The 23,955-nt window shown below is 32.9% G+C and overlaps 1 protein-coding gene across 1 annotated transcript; it reads left to right on the top strand.

Moving 5' to 3' along the window:
• The first annotated feature begins 896 nt into the window (after positions 1 to 896).
• On the top strand, positions 897 to 18,479 carry LOC134723043 (carboxypeptidase B-like). The gene is made up of 12 exons (XM_063586677.1): positions 897 to 993; positions 5,252 to 5,328; positions 6,216 to 6,291; positions 8,089 to 8,222; positions 8,942 to 9,041; positions 9,650 to 9,772; positions 10,432 to 10,533; positions 10,885 to 11,016; positions 14,334 to 14,436; positions 16,054 to 16,259; positions 17,071 to 17,155; positions 18,286 to 18,479. The coding sequence occupies exons 1-12, from the start codon at positions 991 to 993 to the stop codon at positions 18,477 to 18,479; spliced, it is 1,335 nt and encodes a 444-aa protein (XP_063442747.1). The 5' UTR covers positions 897 to 990.
• The last annotated feature ends 5,476 nt before the right edge of the window (positions 18,480 to 23,955 follow it).

Here is a 23,955-nt window from a genome sequence, read left to right as displayed (position 1 = left end):
AATTTTCAATTTCCAGTTCGAGTTTAGCATTTCACAGCTGCATGTAATATTTGAAAAAAAAGTCTGTGACATGGCCCATCTACTTTCACTTTATCTTAATTATTTCTGGTTAGAGGGATCCTTAGATGGAAAAACATTGCAAAATAAAATGTTGAATTATTTCATTTCTATCATAATCCCGAAATGCCGTGACATTTTGCTATTGATCTTGTGAGTGAAACAAACACAGACGAAATTAGCCCAACATCTTTAGTCTTCACACATCATTTTTTAATTTAATTAATTATATAACATTTATGTTTCATTATAATACGTTATTTTGATTGGCTAAAAGCAATCTCGCGTTCGTCTGAAATTAACGTACTTTACACAATGAAAAATAAAATTCATGATGACACGAGGTTCATCAATAAAGTGCACAGGTAAATTAAGGAAAAACATGATAGAAATCGTGTTTTCATACTCCTAGCTTAAAAAATGTAATTAAAGTATTGAATGTTTCTTTTTGTAATTTCACAGGTGTGTAAAAGTGTTGACCGTGCACACATTTTTAGAATGAAGCTTCTGCGCTTCATACAAAATGTACAGCGTTCAACGCTTTAACACCCCAATGAATTTACAAAAAAAGATGCATTCAATTCTAAAATAAATATCACAAAATTTAAACAACAAACAAAATATTTTAAATTGACAATCGATTTCACAGTTCTGTAGATTTGATTTGTTGATGAATCTATGATAAATTAATTGTTTACTTTGAGGGTTACATTTCGGTCGATTTTAAGATATCTATTTCAGTTTTTATGAGTTTACAAATGAATTGTAATGTTTTCCAAACCCATGTACAGATCATCTATCAAACATCCATTAAAATCAAATAATACAAATATCTTATAATTGTACATATTATAAATACAATGCATGGGATACAGAAGAAAAACGAGACAATTGCAGACTTTTAAAACCTGTGAATTTAAGTTTGTCACATGAATGGTAAGTTACTATTTTATTATTATTATTATTTAAAAGAAAGCATATGATTTTTGTTCAAATAAAGTTGTATCGAGAATTTCATAAACTTATACTAGTTGCAAGACAATGATTTATCCCAAAAAAATATATATCAATTGTTTTCTCTAACAAATAGCCGTAATGGTATATAAAATTTGCAGAAAGTTTTTTATTTTTTTTTATATTCTTTATTCCTATATTTCTAGTGTGCATTTACCTTTATAAACATAATAGTTATCAAAGATACCATGCTTATAATTTGATACATCAGACGCGCGTTTTGTCTACATAAGACTCATCAATGGTCATCAGTGACGCTCATATCAAAATAATTAGAAAGCCATACAAGTATACTAGTAAGTTGAAAAGCAATGAGGACCAAAAATTCGAAAAAGTTGTGCCAAATACGGCTTACGTGATCTATGTCTGGGAGAAGGAAATCCTTAGTATTTCGATAATTCATACTTTTGCAAACAGTAAAATTTATAAAAATGACCATATTATTGATATTCATGTCAATACCGAAGTGCTGACTACTGGGCTGGTGATACCCTCGGGGACTAAACGTCCACAAGCAGTGGCATCGACCCAATGGTGTAAACACTAGTAGTTTTCAAAGGTACCAGGCTTATCATTTGATAAACCAGACGCGCGTTTCGGGTACACAAGACTCATCAGTGACATTGAAATATAAAGGGAATATGAAAATGAGTACTGTATCATTGGAGAACTTTCAGCAACTATTCAAATGGGGAACAGCTATAAAGTTTGTTTCTTTGAAATATGTATTCGCAGTTATTTCATGTGAATATCTAATCCATATGAAATAAATATTTGAATTACATGTATATATATATTGTTTATATAGACTTCATGTACGTCAAATAAAGGCAACAGTAGTATACCGCTGTTCAAAACTCATAAATCCATATGAAAATAGAAACTTAAAATAATAAACTTTGTATAGTTACGGATAAAAGAAAAGATGCAAAACAGAAAACAAGTCACAAGAAAATAGAAATAAACAAAGACTACATTTAAAACGTATCAAATGGGACGTAAATTAAAACTAAGAATGAAGGGGGCGTCTTGAAGCTTAAAATGAATACCACAGCCGCCTCATCGATAGATATGATTGTTTTCCAATGCGAAACTTCAAACTGAATTATTCGGATGAAAACAAACAGAAAACAGGAAGTACACACTGTCATTGAATATTCATTAAAAGAGCTTGAATTCAGTAATTAAAATACCGTCCTTGGTCTAAGGTGTCATTATATGTAGATATCTTTAATGTGAAACCACAATTACCTCGATAAATATATAAATAGACGGGGAATTCTGGAATTTTGAAAACGATTATGTCAAAGTTTTAATGAAATCTAGTAGTCCGCTCTGGAGATTTACACGAACCGTAAAGTTAGTTTTGAGTTCCTGTTTTGAACTTCTAGAAATTCCACTATTAGGAATTTTGGTCCTCGGTGCTCTAAAAATTCGTTGTTTATTTGGCCTTTGTAACTTTTCTTATACGAGCGTACATATTGAGTCTTTTAGTAGACAAAACGCGCGTCTTGCGCACATACAAACTTTTAATCCTGTTATCTATATGACGAGTTTATCTAATAGCGTGCTTTTGTTGATAGTTATGATAATATTAGACAATTAACATCCGAATTTGTTGTTTCAATCTCAAAAATATAGCCGAGACATATAACATGCAATTTTATGGCTTCCTTTCGAATTTTACACAATTGCTGGATCAAGCTCCTTTAAATGGATGAACACGACTAATTCATGCATACCATAACCAAAAGACAACAAGGAGTTGCTAGGTTTCTCATTAATTGCTTGTTTTTATTGCGCCTCTAGAATTTTTAGAAAAGTATGCTTTTGTTTATGGAATAAAAATTATCTATATCTTCTCTTTGAACCCAGAACCCAGAACCACAAATACCAACAAACTTCCCACCAATTTCATAATTTCAAAAGTAGCAAATTTAACAGTGCGCATAATCGACCATAGATAACCAAATGAACAAAAAAAACGAGGCCGCCTTAAATTATATTTCATGAGTCAAATGGCAGTCACATGATAGATACCCGAGCCAAAGAAGAGTCATCTGACTATAACACAGCTATGGCAAAAGTTGCATGGACCAACCTGGCGAATTGTATGTGCAAACATTACTTTCGACATAACAAGAATGTTGATGCTATTGTTGCAATGTAACTTACAAATAGTTCAGACTAATGATCGAAACACAAAATAGAAACATGATTCAGAACTACAAACGTGAAATTGTCATTCATATATAAAGGAAAAAAAACCATATAAAATAGCTTCAAAATAAATATAAAATCAAAGATAATGCCTACGAGACAACATAAGAACGTATACAACAAAGTCAGCTATAACACATCCCGCCATGATAAAATGTGAGACAGCCCAAAGAAGAAAATGTAACGACCCGATTTGTGTAAACAATGAAAGAAAATTCAATATGAGACAGCAACGAACGACAAAAAATGAATAACAGGCTTCCATACTTAGAACCAGCACAAAAAGAATTTGGTGTAGTTTAACATGTGTGTGTGTCCTCAACCCTACTCCCCACTAGCAAGATAGTGTAGTAACAGCAACATATAGTGAAAAACTATAAAAATTGGTTTGAAAGGGCTCAACTTATCAGATCGGCACGTAGCACGCAAAAATGGTTCACAAACAGACACAAGATATCGAACTCGGAGGACTCTCATTATTGCCAAAAACAAGTGCAATGCAAATTACAATTAATAAATCAATCCCTTTTACCGAGACTTAAACATCCGCAGCAACGGATTTAGTTAAAGGATGTCGTAAATTTAATACGATCTTGTGGAATAATTCTTTAATTGTTATTGGGTAGAGAGAAAACATTAATAGCATATTTTTTTCGATTTTTAGTTCAAGTTTAGCATGATATCGCAGCTGTATGCAATATTTGAACAACATATGTGGCATTACCTATTTCCTTTTACTTGACATTTATTCGTTTGGATAGAGAATGAAAAATAAAATGTGAAATTAATTTTACAATAATCCGTAAGGATTTGACAACATTTACATTTAAACACTGTGAGTGAATACAGAGGGAAATTAGCCCTATCTATTTAATCTACGCACATCAATCTTTTTACCTTGCAAATATCCCAAAATTTAAACAATATATTTTAAATTGACGATAAATTTCACAGTTTTACATGTTTAATTGTTGATGAATCTATGAGATGTATCATTTAATTGTTTAATTTGAGTGTTAAATTTCGGTCGATTTTTAAGAAATTTATTTCAGTTTTAGGGGTTTACAAATGGATTGTTATGTTTTCGTAAACCATGCACATATCATTTTTCAAAATCCATTTAAATTAAACAATGCAAATATCTTATAGTTGTGCCTATGATAAATATAATATATGTATACAGATGAAACACATGACTATGGTAGTTTTGTCCCTAACCTTTGGTTTTTGTACCTAATCTGTGAATTTAAGTTTTTAGCGTGAACGGTGAGTAACAGATTTTATTATTATTATTTGAAAGAGAACAATTGTTGTTTTTATACAGTTGCAGAGATAATTTCAATAACATGTGCTAACAGAAAGATAATGTTGTATTATAAAAAAATATATCATTTTTTTTCTCATCCGAAATTTGAAGTATCATTTTTGATAGCTGTTACAAAAATCTATGTATTCATATATGCATTATATATATTTTTAAAAAGAGTAAGAGAATGACACGAATGCATCTATTTTTTTTTTAATTTTAAATACTGGATGTATTATCGGTTTTTTTATTGTTAAAATGACATAAATGCATCTATTTTTTTTTATATCAAAATGAGAATGACTTCATCGATGTTTTCATCTTACTTGAACCATTATTCAATTTTAGATACTAAAAATTCAATAATTCAATATTTTTTTAAGTTATGCATATATCAAATGGTTTGGCACTTAAAACCGTCTAACCGGTTTGTACATACAATGGAAATCCAATGTATACATAATTGGTAATGGTTGTCTATGTCCAAAATAAGTTCATCTGTAGCTAAGGTACCATGGAAACATTAATAAACACACAAGATGAAAAAGACAGATGGAAAATATCAGTCAGGTTGATATGATCGTTCACATTTTAGTTGTTTAAGAAAAGAAAGGGTTGCCAACAAATCAGTTACTATTCTCGTTTTATTTGCAGGAAATATCAGCTAGAATTATCTCTGTTTTCTTGGCCCTGACAATTTTGAAGTTACTGCAGACTACAAGATACGATGGGTACTTATTCACTTTGTCAAATTCGAATCATTGATTGGTTAAATATTTTATCATCAATGATGTTGTGTTATTTGATATTTCAAATTAAACAAAAAAAGTGTTACTATAATTCAAATACGTGTAATTCAACGAAAACTTCAGAAATGGACTGCTATTGAATTATTGTCTTCCCGGACACTAATTTGGTGACAGCTTTTTCATATTTAAAAGCAAATTAAGAATCGGGGACGGATGTGAACGCTGCGCCGGATATTGAGATACATGGTATTGATTATCTAAAAAATTATAGTTTTCGATATTTAAGTTCTCGAACTAGTTGGTTTTGTCTCGTAAACTTTTAATTTAAAAAAGGGAAGAAAATACTAGAGTTTAATCTATGTAAAAATGAAACTTCGTTGGCTTCAGAAAGGTTTGACAACAGCTTTTGTTGTAAAGCGCCATAGGAATGAAATTGCGGATCCATTTCAATATGAAATATGGTTTTTATTTTACTTGGAATTTAGATTAAAGCGGATGGCATATATACCAATAACGTTGACAGTCCATTCCGTTACTTTTGTCACTGCTCCAAAAATAGCTGTTTAAGAATTTTGTTAATGATTCAAACAGCGAATTTGTTTACCTTGGCATAGCATTGCTTTGTCATATTCACGCTATATAGTACACGTTTAATCTGCTTTGCCACCTTTATCGAAATTCTTAACTTATATCAGAATCTTAACCTTTAATATCAATGAGCATCTCCTATTTTTACTTTGTATCCCAAATATTCTTTTGTTTCTCGAAGTAGAGCCCTGACTTAGCTATTGCTTTATGTATGGGATGTGAGGTTTGTTACTAATATACCTTTATTTTGTTTTTAATTGTAATGTCTTTGCTATTTATAGTTATCAGGTACTGCAGGTGACACCACTATCTCTAGAAAATGAGAAAGAAGTCCTACAGATTGTTCAAAGACACGACGTAAGAAATTAAAAAATCAAATCTTGTCATAAACGAGCATATTTTCTTATTTGATTTCTTGTATTTTATTATGTAATTTTTTGTATTTTATTATGTAATTTCTTTTTTTTAGCTTTTAAAATACGTCCCTTTGAATCTTTCGCTTCTCGGATGATGTGTGATAATACACTTGTGTGTTCAATACAGTCTAATACTCCGGGTACACCTCCTTTCTGTAATGCAATGCAGATGTACTTGCTCAGCATGTACTTTGTCATCCTTTTAGCAAGAAAAGCAAGACTATCAGTCCTTCCACATTTAACAATGATATTGTTCTAAACTGTTTTAGTGTCTCTGACTTCTCTTCCATTGCCTTCTGCCTTGTGCCAACTCTCTGTCAGTCAACCTCTTTTTTATATAACCCTTTTCAGTTTCCATAAACGTATTATAATTCTCTTGCTGTTCTTGTATACTTTACTTTTGGCTTGGTGCTGATGATGCTCGTCTTTTCTTGATAATATCTACTACTAGTACCTCTTTCAAGTTTGGTGGTGATTCTTTAAAATCCTGCTGTGGATCTTTCTGGGGGACAAGTTGTTCTCCATTATGTTTTCTCTGGTTTTTTGGATCACTGTGCACTTATGTATTCTTCTTCTTCCTTTTTACCAGCTTTCAGTTGCCCTGATCCTTTCTCCTCAATAGTCTTGATGTAATTTGTGAAGGATCTGATGTGAATGGAGCTCTTGCTTTCCCTCTCTTTTTCCTCCTTTCCTTTGTTCTCTCTGCTATTCTTGTTATCTTGAGGTTCTTTCTTATGGTGTCTCTGAGTTCAGATAATGCTGATTTTTCATCCTCTGATGCCTTATTATATATTTTCTTAAGTTGCCTAAGGTCTTTTCTTCAGTTGCCTAAGGTCTTTTCTCATCTTTGCTATTATTGGATTCTCATCTGTTCTTTTGACCCTCTCGGCTCACCATCTCTTTCTCATCTGCACCAAATCTGTCCATAAATAAATAATGTCATCGCTTCTATCTTCTTGTCTTTGTTACCTGCTATTGTTGTGTTCGAAATTGCATCCACATCATCATCAAACTGTCGGCATTCCCTTCTGCTATTATTGTTGGACCATTCTACTCTCTTTCTCTCTATGTTGTTTTGCTTTTGTCTAATGTTCTTTTTGGCTCTTGTGGCTGTCTGTTGTTGTCTAAATCCTCCTGTACCTGTTGATTCCTCTCTACTATGCTGTCCTCCTCATTGTATAACACATAGAGGCTTTAGTCGCTGTGGTTTGTCTCCCGAACCACTACTTCCTCCATTTCACCAGGCTAACTTGAGCGTTGTGTTATGCTCTGATTCGGCTTGCACTCCATCTTTCCCATATGTATCTTCAGACCACGTTGATTCTTGCAAACTTTCCCACAGATGCATATATTTATGTTGTTCATATTCGTAGTCCTTGTTCGGTCCTGCATCTTCTCCGGGGTTTAAAATTTTGATGCTCATCCTCCCCCGCTCTCGCCTTGGGTTGTCGTTGTATATATGATTCCATAGCTAGATAAAAATGGGTTATTCTTCACAGAAGATGTTCTTTGGCTTGCCAAGCCTCTGTACACCTTGATCCCAGTCTCCTGAATGTCTCATGTATCTCCGAGGTGTCACTGATTTGTATTCTGTTGTCATCCAGACTTTCCTGTCTGTCACTGGTTTCCCAGGTTAAAATGTTATCTCGTATATTAGTATGTTATTTCTCCCTTCAATTTACGAACGAAAAATTACGATACTCAAAGATGACACGGACGCTTTCTTTTAATATTCCAGCTAAGTATATGGAAGAGACAAAGAGATGGTAGATCTATAGATATACAGGTGTCTCCAAACACCATAGATGTTGTTACTCGAGAGTTACAGGAGACAAACACGCCATATTCTAGATGGATACAAAACATCCAGTCGTATGTATACAAAGTAATAGCTCACTTTTGGTTGCGGGTTTTTCTCGCTGCGATAAAAACCCATTGGTGGCATTCGGCAGTAATATGTTCTTTTGTCGGGTTGTTGTTTCGTTTACATATTCCCCATTTCCATTCACAATTTTAAACTTCCATATTCAAGAATACCAACGATGTGATTTCAGTGCTAACAATTGTTTCTGAAATAATCTTCTTCAGGGACGCTCGTCAAAGTTTAATTTGCCATAGGAATTTGTTACCTTATTTATATGACAATAACATAATTCTATGATCTTGAAAATTACAAACGAAATGTATCATCTTAAATCTTCCAGTTCTAAAGCACTCATGATTATAGAACGAATGGTACACTGAAACACTATTATAGAATGTATATATAATATCATTGCCAATTAGACAACAATTCACAACAGATTAAACGGACGAGGACGTAAAAATAAAAAAAAATAAAAAAACACTGGGCACTGTACGATCGTCAATAATGGGCATGTAAGTTTAACAGGCTTTTTTATTTGAATTGTTAAAAATATACTTATACATTACTTATTGAATACATAATCGCTATTTTAATTTGTGGTTAATAATCATTTCAAAATGTAGACTCTTTTTTTTTTTTTTTTTAACTTTTTGCCAAACAAGTTTATCATGGATTTGTTATTATCGCATTAAACGTCGGCTTTAAGGTATTCACGGAATTTCAGATTGATAGATGAGCAACAGATTGAAGAGTATGAAAAGGCAAATGACTTCAAGAATCCTGGACAAATGTTTTCTCTATCACGATACAACACATTTGAAGAGGTGAGGAAGATATGTTATAACACCGCGCATAGATAGCTCTCTCTTTTTTAATAACTGCTTTTAGGCTGAAATTAACGTGGTTACATCTGTAGTGCTTTACAATTTAGTAGTATATGCATTTTAATTTAATGAAGCCAAAAATGTTTTTCAATAATCGTTTCACAATTATAAAACTTGGAATGTGTACATAAGTATTTATTGTTGGCAGTCTTATATATTTTTACCGTCCTCTTGTCAACGTATATTTGTTCCACCTAACAGAAGTTCCACTGGAAACTTTGTTATAAACAATGTCATAAAACATATTCCTGTTGGAACAAATATTTTATACCATTTATTCCGTTAAGAATATTTACTGTTATATTTATTCCTGTGGAAATAATATTCAAGAATATTTCTTCCTTTTGGAACTTATATATATATATAAATTCTAGTAAACCATTATAGGTCAAAGTACGGCCTTCAACACGGAGCCTTGACTCGCACCGAAGAACAACATCTTTATTTCTATTCAAAGTAAAAATTTGAAAACCTTCTTGAACATGTAATTTTAGGCGTGCTCAGTCATACGCATCTTGACAAGAACATACTTGATCATTTCATTTCAGATATCTACATTCGTACACAGTCTGCCAAGAACAACACTCACTGGACCATCAGGAGATGATATCTTGGTAGATTATAAAGTTATTGGTCAAACATATGAGGAAAACCCTATTCATCTGATAAAGGTACTATAAGGATTCAATACTCAAATCATCGTTTAAAAACATTAACGATTTTACTAATGCATTCGTTGCCTTAAAGTCAATAGGTCAGAGTACTCAACACGGAGCTTTGACTCACACCGAGGGCCCCAAAATGACCAGTGTTAGACCATTCAAACAGGAAAACCAACGGTTTAATCTATATAAAAATAACGAGAAACGAGAAAAATATATTGCCATATATGGGTAGGTTTATTATCTGAATTCCCTTATGATTTACATTAGACAAGAGGCAAATTTGGCAAGATTGCTTCAAAATATGTGATATTGCAGGGTTCATAGTTTGTGCGGAATTTGTCACTTTTTTGTTGTTACTTGAAAAATACTTTTGTAATTTATAGAGGTGAAAAGATGAAAACAAACTTATAATAGTCAACATTCTTATCCATTATTCACAATATTATAAAAAACACAACTGTAAATTGAATTTATATATATATATATGGTCAAAATTCGAATTCGAAAAATCACTTGCCAAAATTAAAACAGGAAAGCCCCAGCTTACGAAACATAAGAAAAGTGCTACCGCGCTCAAAATCTTTTAATGGTAAGGCACTTATAAATTTCCTGTTTCCCATCACAAGAAAGTATTGAAAACTTTCTGTCCGATTTTTTTTTTTTAGATATCAAAACCTGGTTCACCGAAAAAGGCAATATTTTTGGAAAGCGGAATTCATGCCCGTGAATGGATTGCCCCAGCAGTTGCATTATATGTAATCAATCAGGTACCATCTTAGTTTACAGCAAATTCCTTATGCATGTTTTTTTAACCAATTGTATTCAAATTATTTTTATCAAGGATGAATCATGAACAATTCAGTTACGAAATTGATGTACAGATTTATTTATGTTAATTAACCCTAGATTTACATGAATTCCAAGCTATCACTGGGGTTTTTACCGTAAGGTAGGTCTTGCTAGAATAGAAATAAAACATCTATCATACACTTTCTGGTCGTGTGCGAAGTCTTCGTCTTCTTTTCTTTACCGTCCAAGTTCTTACAGATGCAAAGTTTGTGAATACTAAAGATATGTAAAATCTTAGATTGATATTCTTACGTTTTTTTCATTTATAGCTTGCCTACAACCCTAGCAGATCTACAGCTATTGAACAACTGGTTGATGACTTTGATTGGTATATTGTTCCAGTACTTAACCCAGACGGCTACATTTACACCCATAACAAAGGGAGATATCATAGTCTAATAGTGGGGCTGCTTAGTACCGAAATTTCACAAAATCCTGCAAATGGTGATACAAGCATAGGATTTGACACAAACGTTCTTTATGGTGTACTTTATCATATTAGAGGGGTAGCCAACATGTTTTTGATTTTTTTCTCGGTGGCCATCTTGCATTGAAAAATGACATCATTTTGCTGAATAATGGAGTTTAATAATATCCTTACCATTTTCAATATCAATTTTCATGATATAAGTCATGACAACTATTAGGAATACAATAAAATGATATAAAAATATGTCAAAGAAATAGCAATTGGAAAAATAAAGCAATACTTTCAGTTAGGGTCGTAAAGGTTCACACACTCATGTGAAATAATAATGGTAAAGATATGCGATAAAAATGTCCGTTTGATATATCGCGAATTATTTAAAACATGCTGAAGAATTGATCAATGTGATAATTTCGATGTATTCTGTTTTAAAAGCTACAGGAACACAATGTTGTACAGGTCAAGCCAGCTTTGTAACACTAACATCTACTAGAACAAGTTTTCTTGCAGCCACCATTGATGCTAATTGTGTCCAATGAGGAATCAAAAACCCATGTGCGTTTTCCTTGATCCATTCACAATCACCAGAATTAGGTAGACGTTGTTCATGTGTGACTGCCCATACATGGCCATTTTGGTATGCAGCTCCTTTGGCATGCCCCAGCAGTGCAGCTCTGGTGGGTGGAATTGTGTCATAATGTCTTTGTTGCAAATGTTGTTGTAGTTCTGTAGTACATCACCACAAAAATGCTTCTTTCAACTCCATAACAGCTTCACTGACCAATACAGGTTTCTTACTCAATCGCACAAACACCTCGGTCATATCATTAAATATTTCCCACGTCTGCCATACCGATTTTTTTCTCTTTCTATGGAAAGCGGAGACAGTGTCACTTCTAGTGAAAGCATAGACAGTGTCACTTCTAGTGAAAGCATTGAAAGATGTTAAAGCTTCTGATTTAGGACCAAGAGCATGATTAATGTCGTGAATCGGAAGACATCGCAGGTCTTTTCCTTTTCCAAATGCAACCCAAAGTTTATCTACTTGTAGTGTTTTGAAAAGAGACGCCAACAAAACCACTACAGCAGTGTCTGAACTGATTATCAATAAAGACAAACACCCCTTTTAAAACTGCACTTTTGACATGAACAAATATCCTTATGTTTGCTTCCTTGTGATTTCATGGACTGAGATCATTATGACCATCATCAGAATTTGTCATAACATTTTCGAATTTTGTCACAAAAATCATTATGTCAGATCGAAATAAGCAAATTTTGACAGCAAGGAAATGAAACGATTTCGTCTTGTTTTCGTCCACTCGTTTTCGTGTTCTCACTGGTGCCGACATTTTTCCGCCTGGTTCCAGCACCCCTCGCGTAACGTGTTTTGTGCTTTTAGACAGTTTTCTATGTAAATGTAGATAACGTCTACTCTTGAATGTTTTGAAGAAAGATAGATAATGTACGACAAAATCACATCTTTTGCGTATTCATCAAAATGATACGTTCCACGCGGTGGTCTCGAATCGACCAAAGCCGCCACCATCAACAACTACCATTTATGTCTGATGTTCTTCTCTTTGTAAATCTCCCTTAGCTTCTAGAACTTCCATAAACTGTGACTCAACGCCAATATTGATTTTTCCACTTTGAGACAAAGAAGGAGGAAATTTCTAACTGAACAACTCCTCCCAGTCGCATTATCTGCTTTAACAGGATATGTAAAGAGCTTGAAAACAGATTGCAATCGGGCGAAGCCAAACTTGCTTTTTGTTTCACATTAACTTTTCTGGGTTGGAGACTGAACAACAGAAACTTGTTTTTTTTTCTTAATAGGTTCATAGATGCTTGCCATGTTTTGCAAAATATAACAATATGTAACAAGCTCAGCTAATGCATTTTCTTTCATTACATTTTTCTCCTGTGTACAACTGCTTTCTTTCGATCCCTGTTTGTCTCTTCTTTGATCTCTCTCTGTTGTATACAGCTGCGAGACAAGACGGATGATACTTCATTTCTTGTGCTATAACATCACCACTACTTAGCTTTGCCAACAGTTGTTTATCCTGACGAACTGTTGCACAATTCACTAGTCGCTGGTTCAGTTCCATTGTCATTGTTTCTCTAAGAATATATAAAGGCGACTCTTTTTCAAAAATGAAACATGTATTCACATTTTCCACTGGGTCTGGTTGTTGGTCTTCAAAACGATAAGTACACTTAAAAAGTTTAGGAGACTTAAATTCACTCGAACTTCTAGATGGCATCGGTGACATATGGCGTTTATGGGCCCTCTCAAGTTTTGTATTGTTAAACATTATGCTGCACAAATTATGGTACTTGGCATTTTCATTTTTCATTGTGCGTTCAAAACCCTCTCCGTGGTTTAATCGCCGAATATCTAGAGGGATAGGGAGGGCATTTGATTCATGAAAAACAGCGATATTTTTGTCCAACAGCGTATATCTTTCATCTGACGATTTCAGTAGGTCTGTTGTGACTTCCTGACACAAATACCATTTTGTCCGATCAGTTTCCCAACTATCTACTGAGAAAGCTGATACGCGACCTCTTTTCGCCATTCAGTCAAAAACTAAATTACTATTATATGAATAAACAAAAGCAATCAACAATACAATACTAGAACAATAATGCAAATAGTATCCGAGTAATAAATAAATGCAACAGTAGTAATCCACTGGCTATAAACTAAAACCGAGTGAATCACCTCAATTATAAGAGAAGTGCACAAAGTGTGTGTCTATACCATTAATGGATCTACGCAACACAGAAACTCGAATAATTCTGCGGCGTCTAGCAGTCTATAACCAATCGAGCTTAATGTAGTATTCTGAAATTTGTCGGAGATTGGCGGAATATAACGACTGACATTATTCGGGTTATAAAACAGTCATATTAGGGATATTTATTAAACCAGAGGTGAGTAAGCGACCTATATTTGACCGGAAGTGATGTTATCTTGAGTTCGTTTACTCGATCTCATATCATTTTGGATACAATACAACCAAAAGGGTTCATACATTTGATGTCTTTCCCATGGATAGACGTCATCTTGAAAATCCAAGATGGCCGCCATGATCAGATAATTTTTGTGAAAATATGAATGCAACTTACGAGTAAGAATCCAATTGTCATAATTTGTGAGATCTAATCTCTTCCCTCTATTCTATGGAAAAGTCTTGGGGTTTTCATCTAAAAAAAAAAGTAAATAAGTTCATTTCAAGTGTGTTTTAAACCAAAATCCCAAATATTTTCTGTAATCAACAGGATCGACTTTGGAGGAAGAACAGACGACAGCCTTCGTTTGGAAATAATTTGACTGACATCTGTTATGGAGTTGATCTTAATAGAAACTTTGGTTACAAATGGGGTATGTAAGCATAGACAAAGATGAAGTATTTTCAAAGTAGGTTGTAGAGAAAAGTTTTAGCAAGTGCGGGATAAAATAAACTTAAGATATTCTTACCATCTCACATTGTGAGAGAAAAACTTAACAAGATATGAATGATTTGCATCATATGTGTTTTGCTCCATTATTTTTCCATTCCATAAATTTAGTACTTATACTTTTGATAAAAAAAAAACATTAAAAAAATACCAAGTACACAATAATTTGTTTTGTAATTAAGAATGGAATGCTTCTTTTTGTAAATTTATTGGGGTGTAAAAGCGTTGACCGAAGTACATTTTGTATGAAGCGCGGAAGCGCTTCATTCTAAAAATGTGCGCACGTTCAACGCTTTTACAACCCAATAAAGTTACAAAAAGAAGCATTCAATACTTATAATTAAATTTTTTGGCTATGATCATAAAAACACGAATTTTATGTATTTTTTTTTATTTAATTCACCTGTGCACTTTATTGTTAGACCACGTGTTATCATGAATGAAAAGTTGTATTGAGCAATGCAACTGCTTACGGAATAACGCGTGGTGTGCAGTTAGCCAATCAGAATAAAGTATTATAATGAAACATACATCTAATGTAATTATTACCACACAACAATAACTTAAAACTCATGAAAACCATGTTTAGTGTAATTTTTAACCGGATTTTTGTGACAAAAATGTCGGTTATTGATTTGGAGATGCTCGGCGGGCGGCAATCAAATGTTGTCCGTGAATTAACTCATGAACCGTTCAACCAAAGCTTTTAAAATTTTAATATGTTGTTACTGACAACTAAATGAAGGTCAAGTTCAATAATGACGATTTTGACTTTTACCGTTCAGGAGTTATGGTTCTTGAAAGATTGAAAAATGGCGTTTCCAGTCGTGTCCGTGCATTTACGCATGAACTATTCTACCAAAGCTTCCCAAATTTTAATATGTTGTTACTGACGACTAAATGCAGGTCAAGTTCAATAATGACGATTTTGACTTTTACCGTTCAGGAGTTATGGTTCTTGAAAGATTGAAAAATGGTGTTTCCAGTCGTGTCCGTGCATTTTCTCATGAACCATTCAACCAAAGCTTTTTCAAATTTTAATATGTTGTTACTGATGACAAAATAGAGGTAAAGTTCAATAATGACGATTTTGACTTTTATCGTTCGGGAGTTATGGTTCTTGAAAGATCGTAAAATGGTGTTTCCATTCATGTTGTTGCATTTACTCACGAACCATTCAATCTAAGCTTTTCAAATTTTAATATGTTGATACTGATGACAAAATAGAGGTCAAATTTGATATTGACAATTTTCACTTTCACCAATCATCAGTTATAGTTCTTGTGATATTGCCAGGACACAAATAAATGTTAATAAATCCGGTTTGCTGTCGTTGTGACAGCCTCTTGTTAGGGAATTTAATAATATTTTCTTCACGCTGCTTGTAGCAAGACATATATACCGATGTATGTCTATCGCTGGAGACCGCATCAAGATAATTGTTAGTTGTATGGCTGTTACATTATTGACCGTTGTACCTCGTATATTCTTGTTTTTATACTTTTAAAATCGTACAAAATGTTTAGAACTTGTTTTCTAGGAGAAAGTACATCAACGGGAGATCAATGTAAAGCAACGTATTCTGGGCCCAGTCCATTTTCCGAACCAGAAACATTAGCTGTGAAAAGGGTCTTGGAGAGCAGAAATATAGATTTCTTGTTGTATATATCCTTCCATTCCTATGGACAATACTGGATGTATCCCTGGGGATACACATCGACGTATACTAAAGACGTTAAATATCTGGTAGGTTGGTTCATATATGTGTTTTAATATTATCCTTCTGTTTATGAGGGTTTGGATGGGGTTAAATGATTAAAGAATAATGCCCTTAAAAAATGAAGATTAGAGAATAATGGGCCAAAAAAAATGAAGACTAGAGAAAAAAAGTGGTTATTTTTTTTAAGATTAGAGAAAGAAGGGGTTAATTTCTTAAAGATTAGAGGAAAAAGGGGTGAAAATTAAATGTTTACAGAATAACAGACCCCCTCCAGACTCCCGTTTATGAGCCAGTAAAAAATGTAGGTTTCAAACTGACATGTAGTTTATTCATTTTGACTTTTGTAAACTTTGTAGTATGGAGTTAAAGCCGTCTAAGCATTCAAACTAACCAAATATGGCCATACCGTACAAAAATAATGCTATAAAATATGGCATGGGACTGATAAAATATCCGTAGCAAACCAATTTGCTTTAGAGTATTGATAACAAGAGTTATGGGAAGTATTCAACAGTGCAACAAAAACAAAATAAAAAAAACATAAATCAAATGCAAGTTCGACAACAATTTGGAGGCCCTGTCCACTAGCCCATTAGAAAGACATCTTGAGGTGAACACCCACAGATACGTGTATGTACCAGATGCCAAACTTTAAATTACCCAGATTCCAGATATATTTTAAAGCCTAGCAAGTTCAACCATCATCGCAATAACAAGGTTCCTTAAAGAAAACCGACACATTAATAAAAAGAACTCTTACAAACAAATAACCGGTAAATGTATCAAGTGAACGTTCACTGTTTAAACTTTGGAATATATGTCAATCTTCTGTTTTAGGACATCGGAGCTGGTATAGCGATAGAAGCCCTAAGACAAAAATACAGCACAGATTATACAGTGGGTTCTGTTTATAATGCACTATGTAAGTTATACAGCTTTCATTTATATTCTGATAGTTCTAATTTTTCAATGTATATTTGAATACATGTTATAGCTGTGTCGCTAACATGTATACCAAAATGAATCGAAAGTATCATTGAATAAATTAAATAAACTCATCATAGATACCAGGACTAAATTTTGTATATACGCCAGGCGCGCGTTTCGTCTACAAAAGACTCATCAGTGACGCTCGAATCCAAAATTCTTACCTTATAGATGTTTACATTTGTGCATGTAAATGACTGGATTTGGTGTGTTCCAAAGCTACATGTAGCAGGAAAGATTCACGATCATGCACCAATTTCAAAAGTTGCAATTGAAAAATCTCTACTTCATCTTAAAAATAGTAAAACTTCGTGCATTCTGAGTGTTATCTAATGTATACATGTAACGAAGTTGCTATTTAAAGTAGACTTGTGATTTTCCTTGAATATTCAGATGATAGCCTAAGAATCTGTTATTTTACTTTTTATTCTAAATTTTACTTTACAATATTGTATGGTCAAGTAGTCTCATAAGATAGTGAACAGTAAACATATATCAATATTTCCTATAGACTAAATTCTTCCATCGTATGACACAGGCTAATTTTTCATAAATATCTATGAGACTGATCACAAACAGGTCTCTTGTGAAGCTCGAATATCAAATATATAGTTCATACCAGAGTTAACAGTCAACTGTATTTGTCTACGTATTTTTTCAGATTTTTGTATTCCAGTTTAATCATATTTCTTAGGTTTATCATCATTTAGATGTCGTTTTTTTTTTTTAGATTTCCAAAGTTTATGGTTTTTTTTTTATATTTCTAAAGTCAGATGTATTTTTTAGATTTCTAAAGTGAGATGTATTTTTTTAGATTTCTAAAGTCAGGTGTATTTTTTTAGATTTCTAAAGTCAGGTGTATTTTTTTTAGATTTCTAAAGTCAGATGTATTTTTTTAGATTTCTAAAGTCAGGTGTATTTTTTTAGATTTCTAAAGTCAGATGTATTTTTTAGATTTCTAAAGTCAGGTGTATTTTTTAAGATTTCCAAAGTCTATGTTATTTTATATTTCTAAAGTCAGGTGTATTTTTTAGATTTCTAAAGGTCTGTAGGAATATTTTTCAGATGCTGCTGAAGGTATATCTTTGGATTATGCCAAAGGACAAGCAGGAATAAAATATTGTTATACTGTTGAGCTGAGAGATAAAGACCAGTATGGTTTCCTCCTACCACAAAATCAGATAACCCCTACTTGCGAGGAAACGATGGATGGCATTATGGCGTTAGGCAGCTATATCAAAGCGTTGGAAAAAAAATGATATTTTTTAATTCAGATTTTTTAAAAATAAAGACTTATTGGTTTTTTTTTCATTAGGTTATATATTTCATTTCCGAAAAAAAAACAAGTTTTGTTTTGTCAAACGTTTTTGGGGAAAAAATGGACACAATATTCGTGCTTGACTACCGGTCTGAATTTGGATTGTAATCTAATATTTGACACATAATAGGTTTCTGACACAGAATAACTATAAAATAGTCAAAGAACTATGAATTGGTTATCTGATTTGAATTTATATTCATTTCTTTGCTCTTTAAGAAAAAATTCCCGCCCACCACCCTTTTTTCAAAAAAAAATCAATTCCAATTTCCAACCATAATTACCCATTTAAATACATCATAAAAGTCTTATAATAGAAAATAAAAAACGCAATCATGGCTTGAATTAATATTCCTTTTCCTTTGATAGTAACTTCTTAAATTAAATGGTCAGCGTATCACCTCAAGACAACACAACATTTCTTTATACACAATTTAAAAGCAGTGTAAGAGAGGCAATCCAAACAAAGCATTGCACTTAAGTAATTGTCCAATTACGAGGAAACCCTCGTTTTTCTCGCGTATACCTAAATAGTTTGATCCTTAAAATACCATCCTAAAACCAATCTTAACCATCCATTTGTGGTATAATTTCAGAGAGATCCATCCATACACGGTTCCACAAGATATTGTCTGGAAACTAGAACAATGCTTATTTGGTTTTGCTTTTTCCCCCCTTATTCCTAAACTGTTCACCTTTCTTTTGTGGTTTATATAAACCTTGTGTTTACATTTCATAGATTTCTTTTTACTTATTCTGAAGTTATTGTCCGGAAACCAAATGTCTTCGGCTGACAACCTGATTCTGATATACGACATCAAAATCACTGGTTTTGCAGGCACGCACACATGCACGTTTTCAAGTCTTAAAATTCTGCTATCAAAGATAATCATCCCTCGAGATAAAGAAATAAGCAATTAAAAAAAAGTATTGGAATAAGTTTTGTGTGTGTGTGTGTGGCCCTTTTTTCCTAAATAATTAGGGTCATATCAAAAAAAAAAATTCAACCTTCTTTTTTTGGTAGTACAATTCAAGTCATTGTCCTAAGACTAGAAACATACCCATTTTTTGACTGTTTGAATCAAAACACAAACCTTGTGCAACTATTTTATAGATCAATACACTTGTCCATAAGTAACTGTCCAGTAACAATAATCAAAGCGTGAAAGCGCTGTAAAGGCAGTTAATTACAGGTTGTGTGTATTTCTAGTCCAGTTATATCATTATCTTCCATAGTACAGAAGTGGTTTGAAGTATTTAAAAGTATTTTAAAAGTATTTAAGAGTTCACCTATATTGATAGTCTACTGTTTCAGAATATTTTCTGTACCTCGCCACGAAATGCATTTTTAAGACCTAGGAGAACTTTTTCTTATTAACATAAATAGACGTCTTTTAATTATTGATTATATACGCATATTCAATGACTCCCATCCTATGAAAAGTAGTTCACAAAGACTGACTAGTCCCCGTTAGGGGTACTGTGTGTATTGCAAGAACATCTATTAACATAATGGTAGATATGCATAGTAACATGTCAACTTTTTTTATGACCATACTTTTTAACTCAAAGCAAATGAACAATGAAGACAAGAAGAAAATGATGCAACGCAAACAAAAACTTACTTGTAAATCTATGAAATTCTCTTTACGGTATAAGTTTTTCTCATTGTTGGAGATTGTACAGTAGTACCTGTAACTGCTTATATATATAAAAAAAAAAAGCTGTGGTATGATTGCCAATGAGACAACTATCCACAAAAGACCAAAATGACACAAACATTAACAACTGCAGGTCACCGTACTGCCTTCAACAATGAGCAAAGCCCATACCGCACAGTCAGCTATAAAAGGCCCCGATAAGACAATGTAAAACAATTCAAACGAGAAAACTAACGGCCTTATTTAAGTAAAAAAAACCATTTCTTATGCACTTAAGTTTGATAAACTCACTAAATATCATGAATATATCTCCTTATTTTTATATGCATTACAATATCATTTACAATTGTAATTCAAATCTATATATCAAAGCACAATGAATTGCACCACTTTCATTTATGCATCCTTTGGCAAAATACAAATTCTTAAATTACACAATATAAATTTATTTATATAAAAATAAAATCTAGTATACGACTCTCAACATATACAAATCAAAGAGCTGATTACTCTGAGGAGGTGTCAACGTGTATTTGTTCCACCTAACAGAAGTTCCAGTGGAAACTTTATTATAAACAATGTCATAATACCTGTACCTGTTGGAACAAATATTCTATACTATTTATTCCGTTAGGAACATTTATTGTATTATTTCTTCCTGTGGAAATAAAGGCAACAGTAGTATACCGCTGTTCAAAACTCATAAATCCATGGACAAAAAACAAAATCGGGGTAACAAACCAAAACCGAGCGAAACGCATTAAATATAAGAGAAGAACAACGACACAACACCGAAACGCAACACACACAGAAACGGACCAAGCATCAGACAAAACACCACGAGAATAACAAATATAACATGAAAACCAAATACATGAATTTGGGATAGACAAGTACCTTGCCACATCTTATCTCAATATCTCAAAAATAAGAGAAAACACAAACGACTCAACGTTAAAATGCAACACACAGAGAAACGAACAATAATATAACAATGACCATCTTCCTGACTTGGTACAGGACACTTTTAAAGGGGAATAAAAGTGGTGGGTTGAACCTGGTTTTATGGCATGCCAAACCTCGCACTTTAATGGCAAAGTTAAATATAACATTGAAATGACAACATAATATTACAGGACTACAATACAAGAATGTGTCATAAGTCATGGATTTCCCATCCGTACAATCATTTTCTATGTTCAGTGGACTGTGAAAAGTATGCAAAATCTTTAATTTGGCAGTAAAATTAGAAAGATCATATCATAAGGAACACATGTGTACTGAGTTTCGAGTTGATTGGATTTCAACTTCATAAAAAAATACCTCGACCATGAACTTCAACCTGAAGCAGGAAGGAACAGAGAGACCAGAAAACATAATGCCCATAAATGGGACATAAAGATGGTAAGACTTGTTACATAGATACCCAACAACTTTTGAAAGTTCCCAAGTGTATTTTTTAGTGCCCAACAACAATTTTAATCATAACAATTTTTAGCAAAGTATTTTGCACGATCTGGATTGTCTAGAAAAAGTGTCATATTTGTATAATGAACTTACATGCCTTTTTCTTAATTCTGTTTGCATGATTCTAGTTATTATTTAAATCGATAGAAAAGATGAACACGTAGCTAGCTGACCACGGTTTATTTATCTGTGTAAGAATAGTACATAGTCCTTTAAATGATTTAATTGCATACAAAAATATTATATGTTTTTACAACAAGTATTATGTCAATAAATTAGCATAATAGTCTCAGTCCCATATATTATATCAAATATTAGTGGATGCCGGATTGACTAGATGCCGATTTAACCAAGTGCCGCATTGATTTTTCTATGGGTGCCGATTTGACTTGTACCCAAAAATACTCAGCTAAAAATATCCGATTACCGGATGAATCTATATTCATTGAATATTCTACAATAATAAGTACATCTATTGCTTAATATGTGAAAGGGCTGGAGGATTGATGGAGTGATTTTTATCAGTTACATCACCAAGATGTTTGCGATGTACGCATGTTTGCGTAAAAAATTATCAGCTGATTATGTAATGATTAAATTTGTTTGCACTTGCAGTTTTTAAATCCTATATTCTTTAAAATAAATCAAATGTCCTGAAATATTTATGTGAATTATCATCTGCCATCCATAGTTTGTCTTTACTTGTTTAGTAAACAAATTAATATCCATTATTTACATTTTCACACAGGTAAACTAATTTGGCTATAAATAGATCAAAGCATGTCTATGTAGAATCTCTAATCTGAAATCGTAATTGTTATAATTTTATTTCCTTAAATAATCAAATTTAAATTTATGAAAATAATCATGATTGATAAAATAGTATTGCATAAAGTTAACGTTTTTGGAAGACTATCAATGTTTAGGTCATAGTTCTAGTGGCTTCTTCACAAATTTGTAAACAAACCAATATGGCCGCCACACGTGATTACCAAAAATGCACATGTGAAAAACAATATTTCTGACAAAAGTGAGATTTCTCTTGTCAAAAGGGATTTATATTTATATTGCAATAAATTACTCAGAATGAGGTACATAATTCGGTTTAGATTATATTTCTTATTCTATGAGCATTTGGAATTTAATCAAAATTCTCCCAACAGCAACTAGAACGTACTGTGTCATACACACATACACGCGTAGATTGACTGGTACCGGATCGGAATGTTACACATATATCAAATAGCTAATTCCCGGAACGTAGTAGCGGGAACCAGGATAATACGTACACAACATACATAACTAACGAAATTGAAAACGCTTACAGTACAAAATGTATCTCGTTCATAACCCCAATTCCGCTTTGAATTATAGAAAATGCAATATTAATCATGTTCAATCGACCTTTTATTGTTATATCAACGTCTGAACTGATTAAAAAATCTTTAGATGCCAGTTAACACTCGAAATTGACCCGACCTCTTTCCACACGGAATACAAATATAAATGATAGTTTGTAATCAGGTTGACTGCTTATAATGCAAAATACACATTTATAACACGTTTTTTAAAACGAACAATACACACCGATCGTTTCTTTATTTCCCAATGTAAATGAAATAAACAAAAACCATATCATACCATGAAAAGTAGAGGAGAAAATTGAACATTTACGGATCTATTTCTGGCCAAAAGACCCCCTAGATAGATTTTTTGGATGTCGCGTATGAAAAGATGTACCTCATGACTTAAAAGTCAGGCCTTAAAGCACTGCCTTTAAAAATGCTTGTTTTAGCCCTCAATTACTAATGAGTTGGAATAAGCATCAACCAAATTAGAGTACACTGTGTAGAGATCCATGCACTCAAACAACCCTTTATTGTCTGGAAACCAAACATCTTCAGACGTCATGCCAAATTTTGCAATCATAAATATCAGGTTTAAATATTTTGAATCAAAACAAATTATAAGAGTTATCCTTGAAGCTCCCCAGTATAAAATCTGCTACATAAAGACGATATTAATATACATTTTTTTTCAATTTCTCTAAAGACGGCGGCATTTTATTTGGACATCATGATGATGGTTGCAAGATGCTCATCTTTTTTTTCCATGTACGGTTTTGGAGAATGTATTTCTAATTTTTGTCTTGCAATTTTGGCGAGTTGCGATTTTCAATTGTTCCCTTTATAGCCTATACTTGTTTTCTGGTTTGTGCGTCCGTCAGTTATTCCATTAGTCCCAGTTCAGGTTCAAGTTTTTGATGAAGTTGGAAGTCCAATCAACCTA

Source organism: Mytilus trossulus, chromosome 6, assembly GCF_036588685.1.
Source record: "Mytilus trossulus isolate FHL-02 chromosome 6, PNRI_Mtr1.1.1.hap1, whole genome shotgun sequence".
Taxonomy (NCBI): domain Eukaryota; kingdom Metazoa; phylum Mollusca; class Bivalvia; order Mytilida; family Mytilidae; genus Mytilus; species Mytilus trossulus.
The sequence above is the reverse complement of the archived record's forward strand: the minus strand, read 5'-3'. Positions and strand labels throughout refer to the sequence as shown.